This window comes from Piliocolobus tephrosceles, chromosome 13, assembly GCF_002776525.5.
Source record: "Piliocolobus tephrosceles isolate RC106 chromosome 13, ASM277652v3, whole genome shotgun sequence".
Lineage (NCBI taxonomy): Eukaryota > Metazoa > Chordata > Mammalia > Primates > Cercopithecidae > Piliocolobus > Piliocolobus tephrosceles.
This window is the reverse complement of record NC_045446.1, coordinates 118932220-118948796: the sequence shown is the minus strand read 5'-3', so window position 1 is coordinate 118948796 and position 16577 is coordinate 118932220. Positions and strand designations below refer to the sequence as shown.

Sequence of the window (16577 nt, the reverse complement as noted above, 5' to 3'; positions counted from 1 at the left end):
TAAATTCGAATTGCAATATGAATATGGACTTGTAATATGTTTTCTCTTAAAAAAACATGTTTTCTGACCAGGTGCCTGTAATCCTATCACTTTGGGAGGCTGAGGCAGGCAGATCACTTGAGACCAGGAGTTCGAGACCAGCCTGGGCAACATGGCAAAACCCTGTCTCTACAAGAAATACAAAAATTACCTGGGTGTGGTGGCTCATGCCTGTAATCCCAGCTACTCTGGAGGCTGAGTCGGGAGAATCACTTGAACTTGGGAGGCGGAGGTTGCATTGAACTGAGATCGCACCACTGCATTCCAGCCTGGGTGACAGAGCAAGACTCTGTCTCAAAAAAAACAAAAAACAGGCTGGGTGTGGTGGCTTATGCCCATAATCCCAGCACTTTGGGAAGCCGAGGCAGGTAGATCACCGGAGGTCAGGAGTTCGAGACCACCCTGGCCAATATGGCAAAACCCCGTCTCTACTAAAAATACAAAAATTAGCTGGGCGTGGTGGCTCATGCCTGTAGTCCCAGCTACTCGGGAGGCTGAGGCAGGAGAATCGCTTGAACCCAGGAGGTAGAGGTTGCAGTGAGCTGACGTCATACCACTGTACTTCAGCCTGGGTGACAGAGTGAGACTCTGTCTCAAAAACAAAAGAAAACAAAAAACAAAAAAAAGCAAAAATCCCGTTTTTCTAGTTCTGGCCATTGAAGTAGTTTAGATACGATGATCAACCCAGTAGCAGTGAGTATCCCTAATGCTGCCATGTGTTCTCTTAAATACAATTCACCAGCAAAAGGAATTAGGGCTTTTTGGAGAAATGGCAGATTCTAGCTCTGGGGCAGGGAATGCACTGATGAACTTGGAGCATCTTGTCTTCTCACAATACAAGATTGCTATTAAAAACTTCTGGTTTCCTATGGCAAGAACTTGAAGGGGCCAAAATGGGTCAAATTGACCTGTAAAAAAGGGTAACATCTAAAATAGATTGAAGTACCTAAATATACGTAAGGTCCACAAGTTCATACTGATACTAAAAGGAGTTATTGGATTGGTCACTTTTTGAGGATGCTAGAATTTACTGTATTATTCTAAAAACTGGCAAATGGAGAAAAAGAATCCTGCCTGTCTCCTTCAGGTAACCAATTACTTGAGGAGGGAAATTTCTTTATAGAAGCTTTCCTACTAATAAAGATGGGATGATTGACTTAGAATATCAGCATTTTGCAGCCCCTAATGACATACGGACCTAGGCAATGATTGTCAATGGTAGCCTGAAACCATCAGGAAAAAGCTGATGAGGAATGGTATAATGGATAGATCCAAGTGATAATATCACCAACAGAGAGACGGCCATTCATGATATGCCGCCCGGTATTGTGTACTTCCTGTTGCATTATATCACATATGAAGTATGCTTCCCAAAAAATCAAACTGGAATCTGATTAAGTATCTAGATTCAAGCATGGTAGACAAAATGGAACAAATTAAAAGATACACATGAATGCAGTCAGCAGAACCCAGTCTGTGGGAGATTCTCTAGGACAAATGGTTTAGCTTCGTTTCCAAATAAATTGCAAGGGAAAAGAAGAGGAAGGGGGAGCTTACATATTAAAGGAGACTTCAGAGGCAAATCAGTCAGATGCAATATATGGACCTTGTTTGGATCCTGATTTGAACAAGCCAACTGTAAAAAAAAATATATGAGGCAATTGGGGAAATCATAACACTAAGTCGATATTTGGTAGTACTAAGAAATGACAGCTGGGGCCGGGCACAGTGGCTCACGCCTGTAATCCCAGCACTTTGGGAGGCCTAGGTGGGCAGATCACAAGGTCAGGAGATCGAGACCATCCTGGCCAAGATGGTAAAACCCTGTCTCTACTAAAAATACATAAATTAACTGGGCGTGGTGGTGCGTGCCTGTAATTCCAGCTACTTGGGAGGCTGAGGCAGGAGAATCGCTTGAACCAGGGAGCTGGAGGTTGCAGTGAGCCGAGATCACACCACTGCACTGCAGCCTGGCGACAGAGCAAGACTCCGTCAAAAAAAAAAAAAAAAAAAAAAAACCCCTCACACGCAGAAATGACGGCCGGGTACAGTGGATCATGTCTGTAATCCCAGCACTTTGGGAAGCCGAGGCAGGTGGATCACCTGAGGTCAGGAGTTTGAGACCAGCCTGGCCAACATGGTGAAACCCCATCTTAACTAAAAATACAATTAGTTGGGTGTGGTAGTAGGTACCTGTAATCCTAGCTACTTGGGAGGCTGAGGCAGGAGAATCACTTGAACCTGGGAGGCGGAGGTTGCAGTGACAGTGAGCCAAGATCGTGCTATTGCACTCCAGCCTGAGCAATAAGAGTGAGACTCCATCTCAAAAATAAAAATAAACAAAAAGACTAATTTTTTTAGGTATGATAAGATATGCAATCTAAAAGTCATTTTGTTGTACTCAACTATTTACAGATGAAAACGTGTGATGTCTTGGTTTTGCTTGTAAGTAATCCAATGAGGGAGAAAGTAGGTAGATTAATGGAAATAAGATTGGCCGTGAATTGGCCAGGGACGGTGAATCATGTCTATAATACCAGCACTTTGGGATCCCTGAGATAGGAGGACCACTTGAGCTCAGGAGTTAAAGACCAGCCTGGGCAACATAGTGAGGACCCTTGTCTCTACAAAAACTAAAAAAATTAGCCAGGCATGGTGGCATGTATCTGTAATCCCAGCTACTCGGGAGGCTGAGGTGGGAAGATCACTTGAGCCTAGGAGGTTGAGGCTGCAGTGAGCTGTGATTAAGCCACTCTGCACTCCAGACAGACATTTTATCTCAAAAAAAAAAAAAAAAAAAAAAAGTAGATTGGCCATGAATTGATAATTGTTGAGCTGAGTTATGGATACATGAGGTTTATTATACTATTCTATTTGATATTTGTGTGAAATTATTTTGATGATTGATTTTCTAAATTGCTTTTCAGACACTGAAAATGTTTGTATTCCCACCAACAAAATACTGTCCAAGAGTGCCCCATTTCCACACACTCTTGCCACACTGAGTATCTGCATTCTTTTCAAATTTTGCCAATCTCATAGGCAGATTTGTGTTGTTTTATTATTAAGGGATAGTTTTAATGAAAGGCTTCGTTGCCATTTGCACTTTAAAGGGCTCTTCATCTTTCCCAATGTCCAGAAACAATCTGCCTGTTTCACGTTGTGCTCAAAAGGAAAGTTGTACCCAGCTCCACAAACCCTGACATTACAAGACAGTGGAACTATTGGCTTAGCGTCTTTCTCCATTCTAGTTTCCTTTCAACCAGCACAGTTATTTCTGGTTATAACACCTCAGCGATTGTCAGTGTATCTGGTGACCTGGATACATTCTGGATAGAAAGTTAGATTGAGGGTTTAACACAGATGATGTTTTTTTTTTTTTTTTTTTGGTTTTGGTTTTCTTCTTAGACAAAAGATTCCTGTTATATTTTCAGTTGTTTTTAGTGGGGGCAAAATGTGCTTGAAGCCTTTTTCATGTATGCATTCCCTTGTCCTTAAGAAAGGCATCAGTGGTCTCCAGGCATAGTCTCCCCATTGTTTTTGAAAATGAACATGTGTGACTCCCCACACACTGAGAGGAAAATATGCTGCCCTGATAATTGGTCTCAGTAGGAATCAAGAAGCATTCTGTTGTGTGTGCTGCTGTCCAGCGTAGTCGTTTCATGTTTCACTTCTCAGATAAATTGTATCCTGAAATGCATTATGTCCTTTCAGAAATAATTACAGAGAGTGGTAGTAAGTGGGAAGGAGAAAGTATACCATAAGTTTATAGATTCTTTTTCCTTTTACTGTATTTTATTGTACATGACAAAATGCACAGGATTAAAATGGTTTTGCTTCGTATTCTCTTCCTCTAAGTGAAACACACACATACTGCTTGCCAACCTACTGCCTGGCGGTGACCTCAGGAGCATGTGTGGTTACCTTGTTGCCCAGATATTCAAAGCGTGGGTGATGCTTACCTCTTCTGCTGCCCTCCTTGAATAGACTGAATTCCCTTGGGCCATTGTCATGTACTGGAAAAAGCAGTGCAGAGTCAGAATTTAAACTTCATCTTTGCCACTTAGGAGGGTTGTAACATCACCTGGCCTCAAATAAATTCAAACATGTGCCTAGCATCAGTAAACACCAGCTGAATTTGAATTTGTGATTCCTTAAATTTGTAATGCATGCCTGTTGTATGTTAAGGTCTGTGTTGTCTAGAAGTATACAGTTCTTACCTAGAAATGATAGTCACCAGCTCTTTCCATTCCTTTTCAACAGTAGTTTGCATGTTTCTGGTAAATATCCAAACTCTGCTTTTAACGTTAGCCCTTGAAGATGATGCTGGAGTGTTTAAGCATTTCCTTTTGCCACAGTCTGTTAGGAGAGAGGTCCAGCATGGGGAAGAGAAGGTTGGTTTTATCTCGATGTCAGCTTTCTCAGCAGTGGCAGGAAGCCAGTCACCTTGCCAAACCAGAGTCTTTCTGACAGCATCTGTTGGGGAAAAATACAGTGCGGTTTCACTAGAATAACTGAATTGCTGAATTCGTTCTTTCAGGTTGGCTCTGCAGAGCGGATTTATGAGGAGTAGCGGTGCATATATGCTTTGGTTTGTTCAATGTATGATAACGTGTATCACTAACCCTGGCCTAATGCTTAAGCACTTAGGACAAGGGGCAATATTGTAAGCTGTGCTCTGAGATGGGGAGCAGGAATATAGTCACTTCCTCGCAGGTTCTATTGAGGAGGTCGAGGGGGAGGTGGCTACAGCAGCTGCACCGCTAGAAGTTCCCTGTGGAATCCTCAGCCTCACATGGCATTTTTTGTTGTTTTTACTGAAGCTGAGGCAGAAGCGTCTTCCAGAATTTTGGCCTCCCACGTAAAAGTTTCTAAAAGACCCTGAGTTGCAGAAGTGGAATGTCATGCAAAAGTTAAGCATGCAGATGCAGTTTGAGATAGCCGGTTTGATCTGCTTTCTGGAGCCCGAGTATTTCAAATGTTGGGCAGTGCTCTTACACTGCCATTGCAGGTCAGGCCCTTAATAAACACACTCAGTACCGTTTCTTTAGAGTTCTTTTTATTAGGCTGGAGTGCACTGGCACCATCACAGCTCACTGCAGCCTCAACCTACCGGGCTCAAACGATTCTCCCACGTCAGTCTCCTGAGTAGCTGGGATCACAGGCACATGCCACCACTGCCCAGCTAAATTTTGTATTTTTTGTAGAGACAGGGTTTCACCATGTTACCTAGGCTAGTCTCGAACTCCTGGGCTCAAGCAATCCTCCTCCCTCAGCCTCCCAGAGTGCTGGGATTACAGGCATGAGCCATCACGCCTGGCCTCTTTTTTTTTTGGAGATGGAGTTTCGCTCTTGTCGCCCAGGCCAGAGTGCAATGGCGTGATCTCGGCTCACTGCAACTTCCGCCTCCTGGGTTCAAGTGATTCTCCTGCCTCAGCCTCCCGAATAGCTGGGATTACAGGTGCCCACTACCATGCCCAGCTAATTTTTTTTGTATTTTTAGTAGAGATGAGGTTTCACCATGTTGACCAGGCTGGTCTCAAACCCCTGACCTCAGGTGATCTGCCCACCTTGGCCTCCCAAAGTGCTGGGATTACAGGCATGAGCCACCATGCCCAGCCACACCCAGCCTCTTTTTAGAGTTTGATAAGTTCTTCGATTAAGATGCACTGCAGGAGGCCGGGCGCGGTGGCTCAAGCCTGTAATCCCAGCACTTTGAGAGGCCGAGACGGGCGGATCACGAGGTCAGGAGATCGAGACCATCCTGGCTAACACGGTGAAACCCCGTCTCTACTAAAAAAAATACAAAAACTAGCCGGGCGAGGTGGCGGGTGCCTGTAGTCCCAGCTACTCGGGAGGCTGAGGCAGGAGAATGACATAAACCCGGGAGGCGGAGCTTGCAGTGAGCTGAGATCTGGCCGCTGCACTCCAGCCCGGGCGACAGAGCAAGACTCCGTCTCAAAAAAAAAAAAAAAAAAAAAGATGCACTGCAGGAAAAGGATGTGTCTGTGAATAGCCACAAAGACCTCCTCTAGATGCCTGAAGGAATTGATGTCATTTCCCAAAAGGCCAAATATATTTCAACAAATGAATCTTCATTGAATACCTACTTTATGCTCAGCAATCTTTTAAATTTGAGGAGAAAGTATATGATACCATCATGGTCCTTAAAGAACTTAGGATAACAATGATTGATACTAAGCACTTACTAAATGCTATATACTCTGCTACTGACCTTATATACATATTGTTTCACTTAGTACTTACAGAACCTGAGGCATGTATTACTGTGTCCATTTTACAGACAAAGAAACTGAGGTTCAGAGAAGTGTAGTAACTTGCTAAGTGGCAGGGCAAGGATTTTACTCTCAATGCCTGACTCCAAAGCCCATAGTCTACTTCCCTGAGGTGCAGTTGGAGAGGCAAGATGGACTCATGTGAAAACACATACTTATCACCAAAATAGATGGTGTCTGGCAATGGATGCAAAGCTGTAGGGATAGTTAAAGTGTGAGATGTCTGGATCTAGAGTCTAAAGATCTTGGCAGACAGGAAGAACAGATAAAAGTAGTGAAATGAAATTTACTGGATATAAATGCAAAATCCCCCATTTAAGTAAAAATCAGCTCTTGAAGTCCTGAGAAGGGGAAAAATGGTTTAATAGCACTCTGTGGGGAAAAAAGGACTTAGGAACTTTAGTTATCTGCAGGTTCAAGACGGGTCTGCAGTAGAACAATGTGGGCAATGTAAACACTAATGCACCCTGATGTTGTATTAATAAAAATATGGAATCCACTGCAAATAAATGAAGACAACAAGATGATCAGGGAGCTGGGAGTTTGGTCATTTGAGAAGTGACTGAATGAATTAGGGGGTTTTGGCCTTCAGATATTTGATTCCTGTGGCGGAAGGGTTACACTTATTCTACCGACCTCCAGAGGAAAGTCCTGGGCCCCGACCAAAGCGTGGAAGATCTGGGCTCCACAGAAAATGTCATAGAACTTTCCAGAATGATTCAGGCTGCCTGGTGAGGTCATGAAGTGCGGAAGCAGACGCTGAGTGCTGTTGTGAGAGGGATTCTCTGGATCCAAGGGCTGCAGGAGTTCAGAGCAGAGAAGACTCAGGGAGGGCTGGAGGCATCAGAGGTGGTTCACTGGGAAACTGGAATGTGGTAGGATTTAGAAGGTTGCTGAGGAAAGAGTATTCTAGGTGAGGAAAACAACATATGAGAAGATGAAGGGAGTGGCGTCTTTAAAAGCTTCCTTTATTTATTGACTAGGACATGGCTTGAGTATGACCTTGTGCTAATTGGGCAGGAGGAGCAAGATTAAATAAAGGGATTCTAGGCCAGTGTATAATCCCATAACACTTAGACTGGAGGCAGGAGAACTTTTTCAGGTACCATTTTTATTTTCTGCCAGGACATTCGATAAGAGAGCATTAACCTAATACATGACCCCAGCTGTGGCTTATTTGCAGGAGACTGACTTCAGCATGATGACACAAACAGGCATCTCATCTCTTTTATTCTTACTTAAAAACCTCAGCCTGCCTGAGCTGTTGAAAAGGAGAGCTGTGAGCTATTGAACTTTGTTAACCATGCGTTGCACGACATGTTGAGTTTTAAAAGACAAGTGGTTGAGGATAGTCAACTCGTGTCCCCCCTCCACTGTGGTGAGACCACTCTGGAAAGGCGAGAGGGACCCCCCCACCCCAGGTTTAGTTCAGATGTGGAAACCGATAGTACCTCCCATGTGCACACATCGAAACGGTCTGTTGCTTACCCATTCGAAGTCTCTGGGAGACAGGGCAGGCCTCTCAAGCAGTGCGAAGCGGCCTGAATGAGCCAGGACGAGACCAGGCTTTCCTGAGTGGAAGGGGTGGGGTCAGTGCGCAGGTGGCCAGGGCCTGCCAGTTTTGAGTCTCCCCCACTGCCAAAGGAGGAAGCACCTGAGCCTTCTTAGCACCTGCCCAGGTGTGGGACAGAAGGGGCAGAGGGAGGCGGGGGTTAAAGGCTGTGAGCAGTCAGATCAAAAATGAAGCCAGCTCTTCCTCACAGCCTGTAGAGGGAAGTCATTTTTCCAGGGCCTGGAAGGAGTTGGTACGAAGACTAGATTCCACCCAGCCCTTGCACCCTGTTTCTGCCAGCGGGCACCAGCGAACAGAAAGCAGGGGTCCATGTCTGCTTACTCTGTGCCTTCGCCTTTTGCCCAGGCCTCATTGCCGGTGCATAACCAGGTGCTGCCTTCCATCGAGAGTGTGGACGGCTCCGACCCTCTGGCAACTCTGCAGGCCCCTCTAGGCAGACTGGAGGCCAAAGAGGAAGAGGATGAGGATGAGGACGAGGACACTGAGGAAGATGAGGAAGAAGACGGAGAGGACACAGATCTGGATGACTGGGAGCCAGACCCACCCCGGCCCTTCGACCCGCATGACTTATGTAAGTGTGGGCACTGGACTCCCCCAGGGAAGCTGCGTCCGTCTTGTGTGTGTGTGTGTGTTTGCCTGTGTGTGTGTGTGTGTTTGCCTGTGTGTGTGTTTGCCTGTGTGTGTGTGTTTGCCTGTGTGTGTGTGTGTTTGCCTGTGTGTGTGAACATAGCTCCCATGAACCAGGTCCTTCCGTGTGCGGCCACTGCGCCACATTCTCTGCTTGCATCATCCCGCCTGGCCTTCACTGCAGCCCTTTGAGAGACACTCTTCTTCGTTTTCTGATTTTACTGATGAGAAAACTGAAGCTCAGAAGATTGGGAAACTCACTCAGGGTCACATAGGGACGAAGGGGCATCAGGCAGGCAAGCCGAGGTCTCTCACACCAGAGCTTCAGCCACCAAACCACCACGGTAGATTTGCCCGATCCTGCGCTCTTCAGCCAGGTGCTGCTTTGCCTCTTCCATGATTGCCTTTTAAGAATGCTGTTCTATCCCAGGCGTGAGTGCCCTGCGTCTACTACCTCCTCCCTGCTCCCCGTGGCCCTCCCATGAGGTGGGTAGCTTTCCCAGGGCTGTGCCAATAGTTTGAGGGTCAGGACTGCAGCTTAGGCAGTCTAGCCCCTCGGCAGTGGAAGAGTTTTATTGAGATAATTGGCATACTATAAAATTCACCTCTTTTGTCTCATCAGATAGTGCAACATTTAGCCTGATAAGCTCTTTTTACTCTTCAGACATGTTGTAATTGATTTGTAAATGTAGTGGCCACTATTCAAAGGACTCTCCAGCAGAGAAGTCAGTCATGGCCTGCTGGTTGTTTGTGACAGGCATAAGCAAATTCTGTCTGATGTTAGAGGAGAATTACAGGATTTTTCCTATAATCTCGGCGCACTGCAACCTCTGCCACCCGGATTCAAGCGATTCTCCTGCCTCAGCCTCCCGAGTAGCTGGGACGACAGGTGTAGCTGGGACTACTGGTCTACCAGAGAGAATGAATTACCATTGAATGAGTAGCACCATTAGGAGTACATTGAATTTTGGCTTGAAAATGCAGATGGGGATTTTTCAGGTCAGAATTTTTTACCTCATATCAAGTTATACTGAGGAACTGGACTTTTCTTCAAGACTCTCTCTCTTTTGCAGGGTGTGAAGAGTGCAATAACGCGCATTCTTCAGTGTGCCCAAAGCATGGCCCCTTGCACCCGATCCCCAACCGGCCGGTGCTCACCCGTGCGAGGGCGAGCCTCCCCCTGGTGCTCTACATAGACAGGTTTCTGGGCGGGGTGTTCTCCAAGCGGCGCATCCCCAAGCGGACCCAGTTTGGCCCCGTGGAGGGGCCTCTCGTCAGGGGCTCGGAGCTGAAAGACTGTTATATTCACCTCAAGGTAATTTATGCTTTATCACACCTCACTCCTATTCTTCAGCGGTGTTCCAAGGAGCACTGCATTGTCTACTGAGTCTCTTATTCCTGTTTCTTAGCGGTTGTTTGCTAGTATTCTTCTTTCTATCTTAATTTGGTTGAATGGAAACTCACTAATGAGATGGAGATTACAATTTTAGTCCCTGAAAGCATTATATGAGTTATTCGGAGGGGCTACAGTAGTTTTCTAGGGTTGCCATAGTAAAATACCACAGACTGGGAGGCTCAAACAACAGACATTTATTTTCTCACTGTTCTGGAAGCTGGAAGTTTGGGGTTGGTTTCCTCTGAGGCCTCTCTCCTTGGCTTGCAGAAAGCCACCTTCTCACTGTGCCCTCACAGAGTCTTTCCTCAGTGCTTGTGTGTGTCCACGTCCTAATCACCCCTTCTAATTTATTTATAATGTTTGTATTTTATTTTATTTATTTTTTGAGATGGAGTCTCGCTCTGTCGCCAGGCTGAAGTGCAGTGGCGCGATCTCGGCTCACTGCAACCCCTGCCACCTGGATTCAAGCGATTCTCCTGCCTCAGCCTCCCAAGTAGCTGGGACTACAGGTGCCTGCCACCAAGCCTAGCTAATTGTGGTACTTTTAGTAGAGACGGGGTTTCACCATGTTGGCCAGGATGGTCTCGATCTCTTGACCTCATGATCCACCCACCTCAGCCTCCCAAAGTGCTGGGATTACAGCACCGCGCCTGGCTAATTTTTGTATTTTTTATGGAGACAGGGTCTCGCCATGTTGCCCAGGCTGGTCTTGAACTCCTGAGCTCAAGTGATCCTCCTGCCTTGGGCTCTCAAAGTGCTAGGATTACAGGCCTGAGCTCCCTCTCCTGACCCATCTTCCCTTATAAGGACCAGTCCTGTTTGGATTAAGGCCCACCCTAATGACCTCATTTTAACTTAAGTACCCTTTTAAAAGTCCTGTCCCCAAATGCAGTCACAGTCTGAAGTACTGCGTGTTAGGGCTTCAACATGGATTTTGAGGAAGATACAGTTCAGCCCATAACAGGGGCTTGCTTGCTTTATTTAAAATAATTTTGACTGGAATGCAAAGAGAATTATGTAGGCTTAATGTCATCTGCTGTGTGCCAGTAATGTTTGCAAGAAAACCACTTTCCAGTTTTGAAACAGGTCAGACCTGTAGACTCTGGTTAAAGAATAGCTCCCTGTATGGTGAAGTATGTTTATAGTCATCTCTTTACAGCTAGCTGACCCTTTTGTTTCTGTCCAGCCCTCTCTGCTGCTTGCTTCGTGGAACCCAGAGAACTAGGAAAGGGCAGTGGAGGGGTGAATATTTGGGATGCGTTTTTCGACATGGGGAGGTTTTCTTTGTGTTCTCAAAATCTCCAAGCAAGAATATTACTTTGTAAAGAGAAATACCTATCCCTGGGCTGCCTATTGTAAATGAATGCAACGAAACCCCAAAAGGAGGCAAGTTGTAATGAACTAGAGAGTATTTTGCTTGCATTTTCTGGCATATTTATAGCATTTTTTGTCATGTTTTGTGAAATATTAGCTAAAGCTACGCAATTAGATTAACTTTTAGATTTTGCCAGGTAATTTTCCTACAGTTGAGGCTTCAGAAAGTATCTTTTCCCTCTAACATTTGGCAAGTCATAGATCTAGGATTTTTGCAGATACAAAGGGAAGAGCCAGGATGTATGTTAATTTTAGGAGCAATACTTTGCGTGTTGTGACATTATAAAATGTGTCTCTCATTGAAGGTTTTGTTTTGTTTTTTTGTGTGACTTTTTTTCGTACAGGTTTCTCTTGATAAAGGGGACAGAAAAGACAGGGATTTACATGAGGACCTATGGTTTGAGTTGTCTGATGAGACGCTTTGTAACTGGATGATGTTTGTACGGCCAGCCCAGAATCACCTGGAGCAGAACCTGGTGGCTTACCAGTATGGCCACCACGTGTATTATACAACCATAAAAAATGTGGAGCCCAAGCAGGAACTGAAGGTACAGTGCTGCCAGACCCGTGCTGCTGTTTGCTAGCAAGAGTGATTGTTTAGGGCTTTTTGCAAGTTTATTTCCCTAAAGTGGGTTTGTTTTAAAAAAAAAAAAAAAAAAAAAAAGTCGTTTCCTGCTTATTCACATACTTATTGAGTAGCTACCATGTAGTATACACTGTCATAATCCTGCAAATAGGATGAAAAGTATATGACTTTTATGCTTATCAAAGGGCCTATGTGAGGCCGGGCATGGTGGCTCACGCCTGTAATCCCAGCACTTTGGGAGGCCGAGGCAGTTGGATCACTTCAGGTCCGGAGTTCAAGACCAGCCTGGTCAACATGGCAAAACCCTGTCTCTACTAAAAATACAAAAACTAGCCGAGCGTGGTGGCGGGTGCCTGTAATCCCAGCTACTTGTGAGGCTGAGGCAGGAGAATCGCTTGAACCAGGAGACTGTGCAGAGCCAATGTGAAAGCATGAGGTCCGGGGTAAAGAGGTAGTTGTTTTGGGGAGTAGACTGGTACAGATGCTCCTCTACCTATGATGAAGTTAGATCCCAATAAGCCCCATTGTAATTGAAAATACTGTAAACTGAAAATGTACTTAATACACTCAACCTACGAATATCATACCTCAGCCTGGCCTGCCTGAAATGTGATCAGAGCGCTTGCATTAACCTACAGTTGGGCAAAATTATCTAACACAATGCCTCTTTTATAATGAAGTGTTTACTATCTCATATAATGTATTGAATACTGAAAGGGAGAAGCAGAATGGCTGTACGGGCACTCAGGCGATTTCCACTGAGCACGTCTCACTTTTGCAACATCGTAATGTCAAAAAATTGTAAGTCAAACCATTGACAGGAACGCATCTGTATCTGTGACGAAGTGATTACAGATGTGGGTTAACTTCATTTACACACGCCATAGTTGAGAAACAGATTTTTAGATGTATGGGCAAGATGTTTAGATGTATGAGCAAGATTTTTTTCTTTGGATGAATGTTTTACTCAAAGAATCCTATGTGCTGACTTCTGATTTCAGAAATACATTTTTGAGTAATAACTATTGAAATTTATCTCAATAATAATTCTTGATGACGTAACAAAATTTTGCTATGATTCTAAATGAAAATTCCTTTTTTAAAATAAAACTTACATTAAGAACATGCCAAAAGAGGGGATCAAAATACTCTTTAGCTTCCGGATATAAATGGAAAATAGGCAAGAAATGATCACGTAAGCCCACAAACACTGAATTGCACAGTACCTGCGTATGGTACACATAATGATCACGTAAGTGCACAAACACTGAATTGCACAGTGCCTCGTATGGTACAGATTAGAAATGGATACCTCTTTTGAGGGAGAAAGAATCCTGGATTTTGTTAAAAAGGTATGCAGAACCTCTGTTTTTGAAACCATCAGCTAGAGAATCCATTAACCCTGAAGAAAACACGTAAAAGGAGATTTGTATCTCATACCATGTATCCCAATAAATTCCTGATTAGAAAAGAAACTGAGGTGAATATTTTTTAACTGTGAAGGGGAGATTTCCTCTTTGAAACCAGTAGATAGAACTATAAAGTTGGAGAGAAACAAATAAGAATATAATAGTTCAGTCTAATGAACAACCATAAAACAAATAAAAAGGAAACAACAGAAGGGGGGAAATATTCGTAATACACATTAAAAAGTTCAACTTTGAAAACTGACAGACCTCACTACCCCCAGAGGGACAAATGAACAAATGTCAGGAGTTGACTTTATCTGGAGGAGGAAACAAAAAGGTTTAAAACAGAAAAAATAGCGAATGCATTCTGGGCTTAATACCTACATATGGGTTGATAGGTCCAGTAAATCACCATGGCACATGTTTACCTGTGTAACAAATCTGCACATCCTGCACATATACCCTGGAATTTTAAAAAGTTAAAAAAAAATTTCAACGTTAATAATTTAAAAAACCCTCAAAATAACTATGAGCTACTATTTATGTTTAAATTAGCAAAAACAAATGGATACAGTACAATGAATGTGAATGTTTAAAAAATAGGAATGTTAATTGTAGAATTGCATTTCCTAAAACATTTCTGGAAGTATATAGCAAAAGTGTTCTTGGCTGGGTAAATCTAATCATTGAACATTAATCCAAGGAGACAGTTACGAAAAGAAGACAGTACTAGACTCTACTGTATTTTACTGACTCTAAGAGACCAGTGACTTTAGGATACACTATGATTTTATGCATCATTAAGAAAAAAATGCTACCTATTAAATTATAGTGCTTTTTAAAAATAAAAAATGGTTAGAAGGAGCTATTTTAGACTAATTTTGACATAATTTAAAAATTATACTTGTGCATTCATAAAAAGACACACTGAAGCAAAATAAATTGGTTGAGGTATAAACTGCTTTGTGTGCAGAGCCTGAATTCTTTTTCCTGCATCACTGTTTGACTTCATTGTGGATGTTTGTGCCTTTCTGTATGCCCTCATCTTCTGTGCCATTGAAAGTGTTGATACAGCTGCAATATTTTAAAAATAAGTGTTCTGCTGTTGCCCCTGGGATGTTGCCTCAAGCCACTGATCACCTTCCTGCAAGTTTTGATACTTTGCGTTCCCATTTGATTGAACTCATCTGTGTCTTTTTCCTCAATTGAATCACATATCTCTGGAAGTGGAGAGGTTTCGGATCAAGTCTGTAGGAAGTTTCTGACAGGTGATGCCTTACTGAGAAGCCCTGCAGGACACAGCCAGCCTTGCATGGCTTTCAGATTTCTTGTGTTTGTTCTCAGGGAAATGACAGATCTTTTTGGCCTTCATTTGCATTGCTTGGCGAGTGTTCACTCATGAGGTGTCAGTGGGCTTATAACAGAATGAGGTGAGAACAGTACAAAGAGCTTGACCAGGTTTGTGCAGGAGCAGTGGGCGGGTAGCAAGAGCTCCATCGTGGCCTCGACTGTAGAAGGCCCTAGAATGTGAAACACATCCTGACTTCTGACCGGTGAAAATATTTAAAAATACACCTTGGAATTGATAGATTAGGGTAGGATTTGTAATAGTAAACTGACAATCCACCTAAAAGTACAACTACAGGGGCATAGTTAGTTAAATTATAGAATACAGACTATGTAGTCTGTTCCACAGTACAAAATAAAGTGTCTTTATAAATATTTCCATATCTATAAAATAATCCATAAAATTATATGTGATTAATTCACTTAGTAATTGATATATTGAACTCTTACTGTGTGTGAGACCCTAGGAAACAGACCGGCATCCTGTGTTCAGGGAACCTTTATTCTAGAGCAGAAATGGACAGAAAGATGTAAACAAGCAAATAATAACTCATGGGGTAAGTTCCATGAAGGAAACAGATGGTGCAGAAAGAGCAGGTAACAAGAAAGGGACCGATTTTGATGTGATGGTTAGGGAAGGCCTTGCTGACGAGGCACTACTGAGGCTGAGAACTATGGAATGGGGCCAGCACTACAGAGGGTTATGGCAGGGGTGGGGGTGAAACAGCAGGGCTGAATGCTTGGGGTGGTGAAGGACCTGGGCATATTTGAGCAGCTGAAAGCAGGCCATGTTGACTGAAGCGTGGGTCGGGGGGCTGACAAGGGCTGAGGCTGCTTTTCCAGGTTGGGGAGATTGTGGAGCCCTTTAGAGATTATCAAGCATTCAGGTTTACTATGAGATGAGAAGCCATTGCCTGCCTGACAAGATCTGATTGTGTGTTCTTTTTATTGATACATATTAGTTGTACATATTTTTGGGATACATGTGATATTTTGGTGCCTGTATATGATGTGTAATGATCCAACTGGGGTAACTGAGATTTAAGGAGACCACTCTGGCTACTGTGTAGATTGCAGAGAAAAGGAGAGGCCAGTCAGAAGGCCAAGTGATCATCCAGGCAAGAAATGGTCTTGGCATGCATCAGGGTGGCAAAAGAAGGGATGGGGAACACCTGAGGGAGTGGCAGTCCTTGCTAAAGGCATATCGAAGCAAGCAGAGAAATCAAAGGCCCCTTTCAGGTTTCAAGTCTGAGCAACTGGGTGGAAGGTATTCATCAAGATGGGAAAGATGGGTGGGGGCGTGAGTTGGAAAGCATTGAGAATTCCATTCAGGACATGCTAAGTTTGATCTGTTTGTGAGACACCCAAAACATCCGGTCAGACACACTCAGAGGGAACAGAGAAAGAGGGTCTGGGATGGAGATATTAATCTGGGAGTCATTAGCATAGAGTTGGTTGGAAATGAATGTGGCCACCTGAAGTCAAAATAAGAAGGCCCTACACTCTAACTAAGCTTTAAGCCACACCAACATGTAGAAGTTAGGGAGAAAAAAAAGAGGCAAACAGAGTGATCAGAAGTAGCCAGCGGGTGGGCGGGAGAAGGTGGTTGCCTTTGAAGTTGTCATTGGTGACTCCAGTAAGGGGGGTTTGGTGGCAACCACTATAACTACAACCCTGTAAAAACCGGTGTTTAAATATAGATAAGAAATCAGAGGAGGCTGTTTTATTTAGTTGAGGAGACTATGATTATAATTCTTGTGAAGTTATTCTAGTAACAGTAACTATTTTCTGAAAAAGAAAAAGAAAAAACAGGCAGTGTGTCTTGGCAAATGAACTTCCTGACCGATCTGCTGGAAAGGTATTGCAAGGGGAGCTCACAGCATGATCTTTTTTTCCTTTGTTAATGGGCTGTGGAAAAGCCTGAATTGTT

The 16577-nt window shown here is 43.8% G+C and overlaps 1 protein-coding gene across 5 annotated transcripts in view; it reads left to right on the top strand.

The window, feature by feature from the left end:
- Window positions 1-16577, top strand: part of PRDM10 (PR/SET domain 10) — a 102801-nt gene that overhangs the window by 48380 nt on the left and 37844 nt on the right. For all 5 annotated transcript variants that reach the window (XR_003307691.1, XM_026450443.1, XM_026450440.1 and 2 more), the window contains exons 5-7: window positions 8254-8479; window positions 9609-9850; window positions 11650-11853. Coding sequence is in view for 4 of the 5 variants with exons in the window: in XM_026450443.1 (XP_026306228.1) it covers window positions 8254-8479; window positions 9609-9850; window positions 11650-11853 (672 nt within the window). In the remaining variant the exon portion in view is untranslated. The remainder of the gene's footprint in view (window positions 1-8253; window positions 8480-9608; window positions 9851-11649; window positions 11854-16577) is intronic.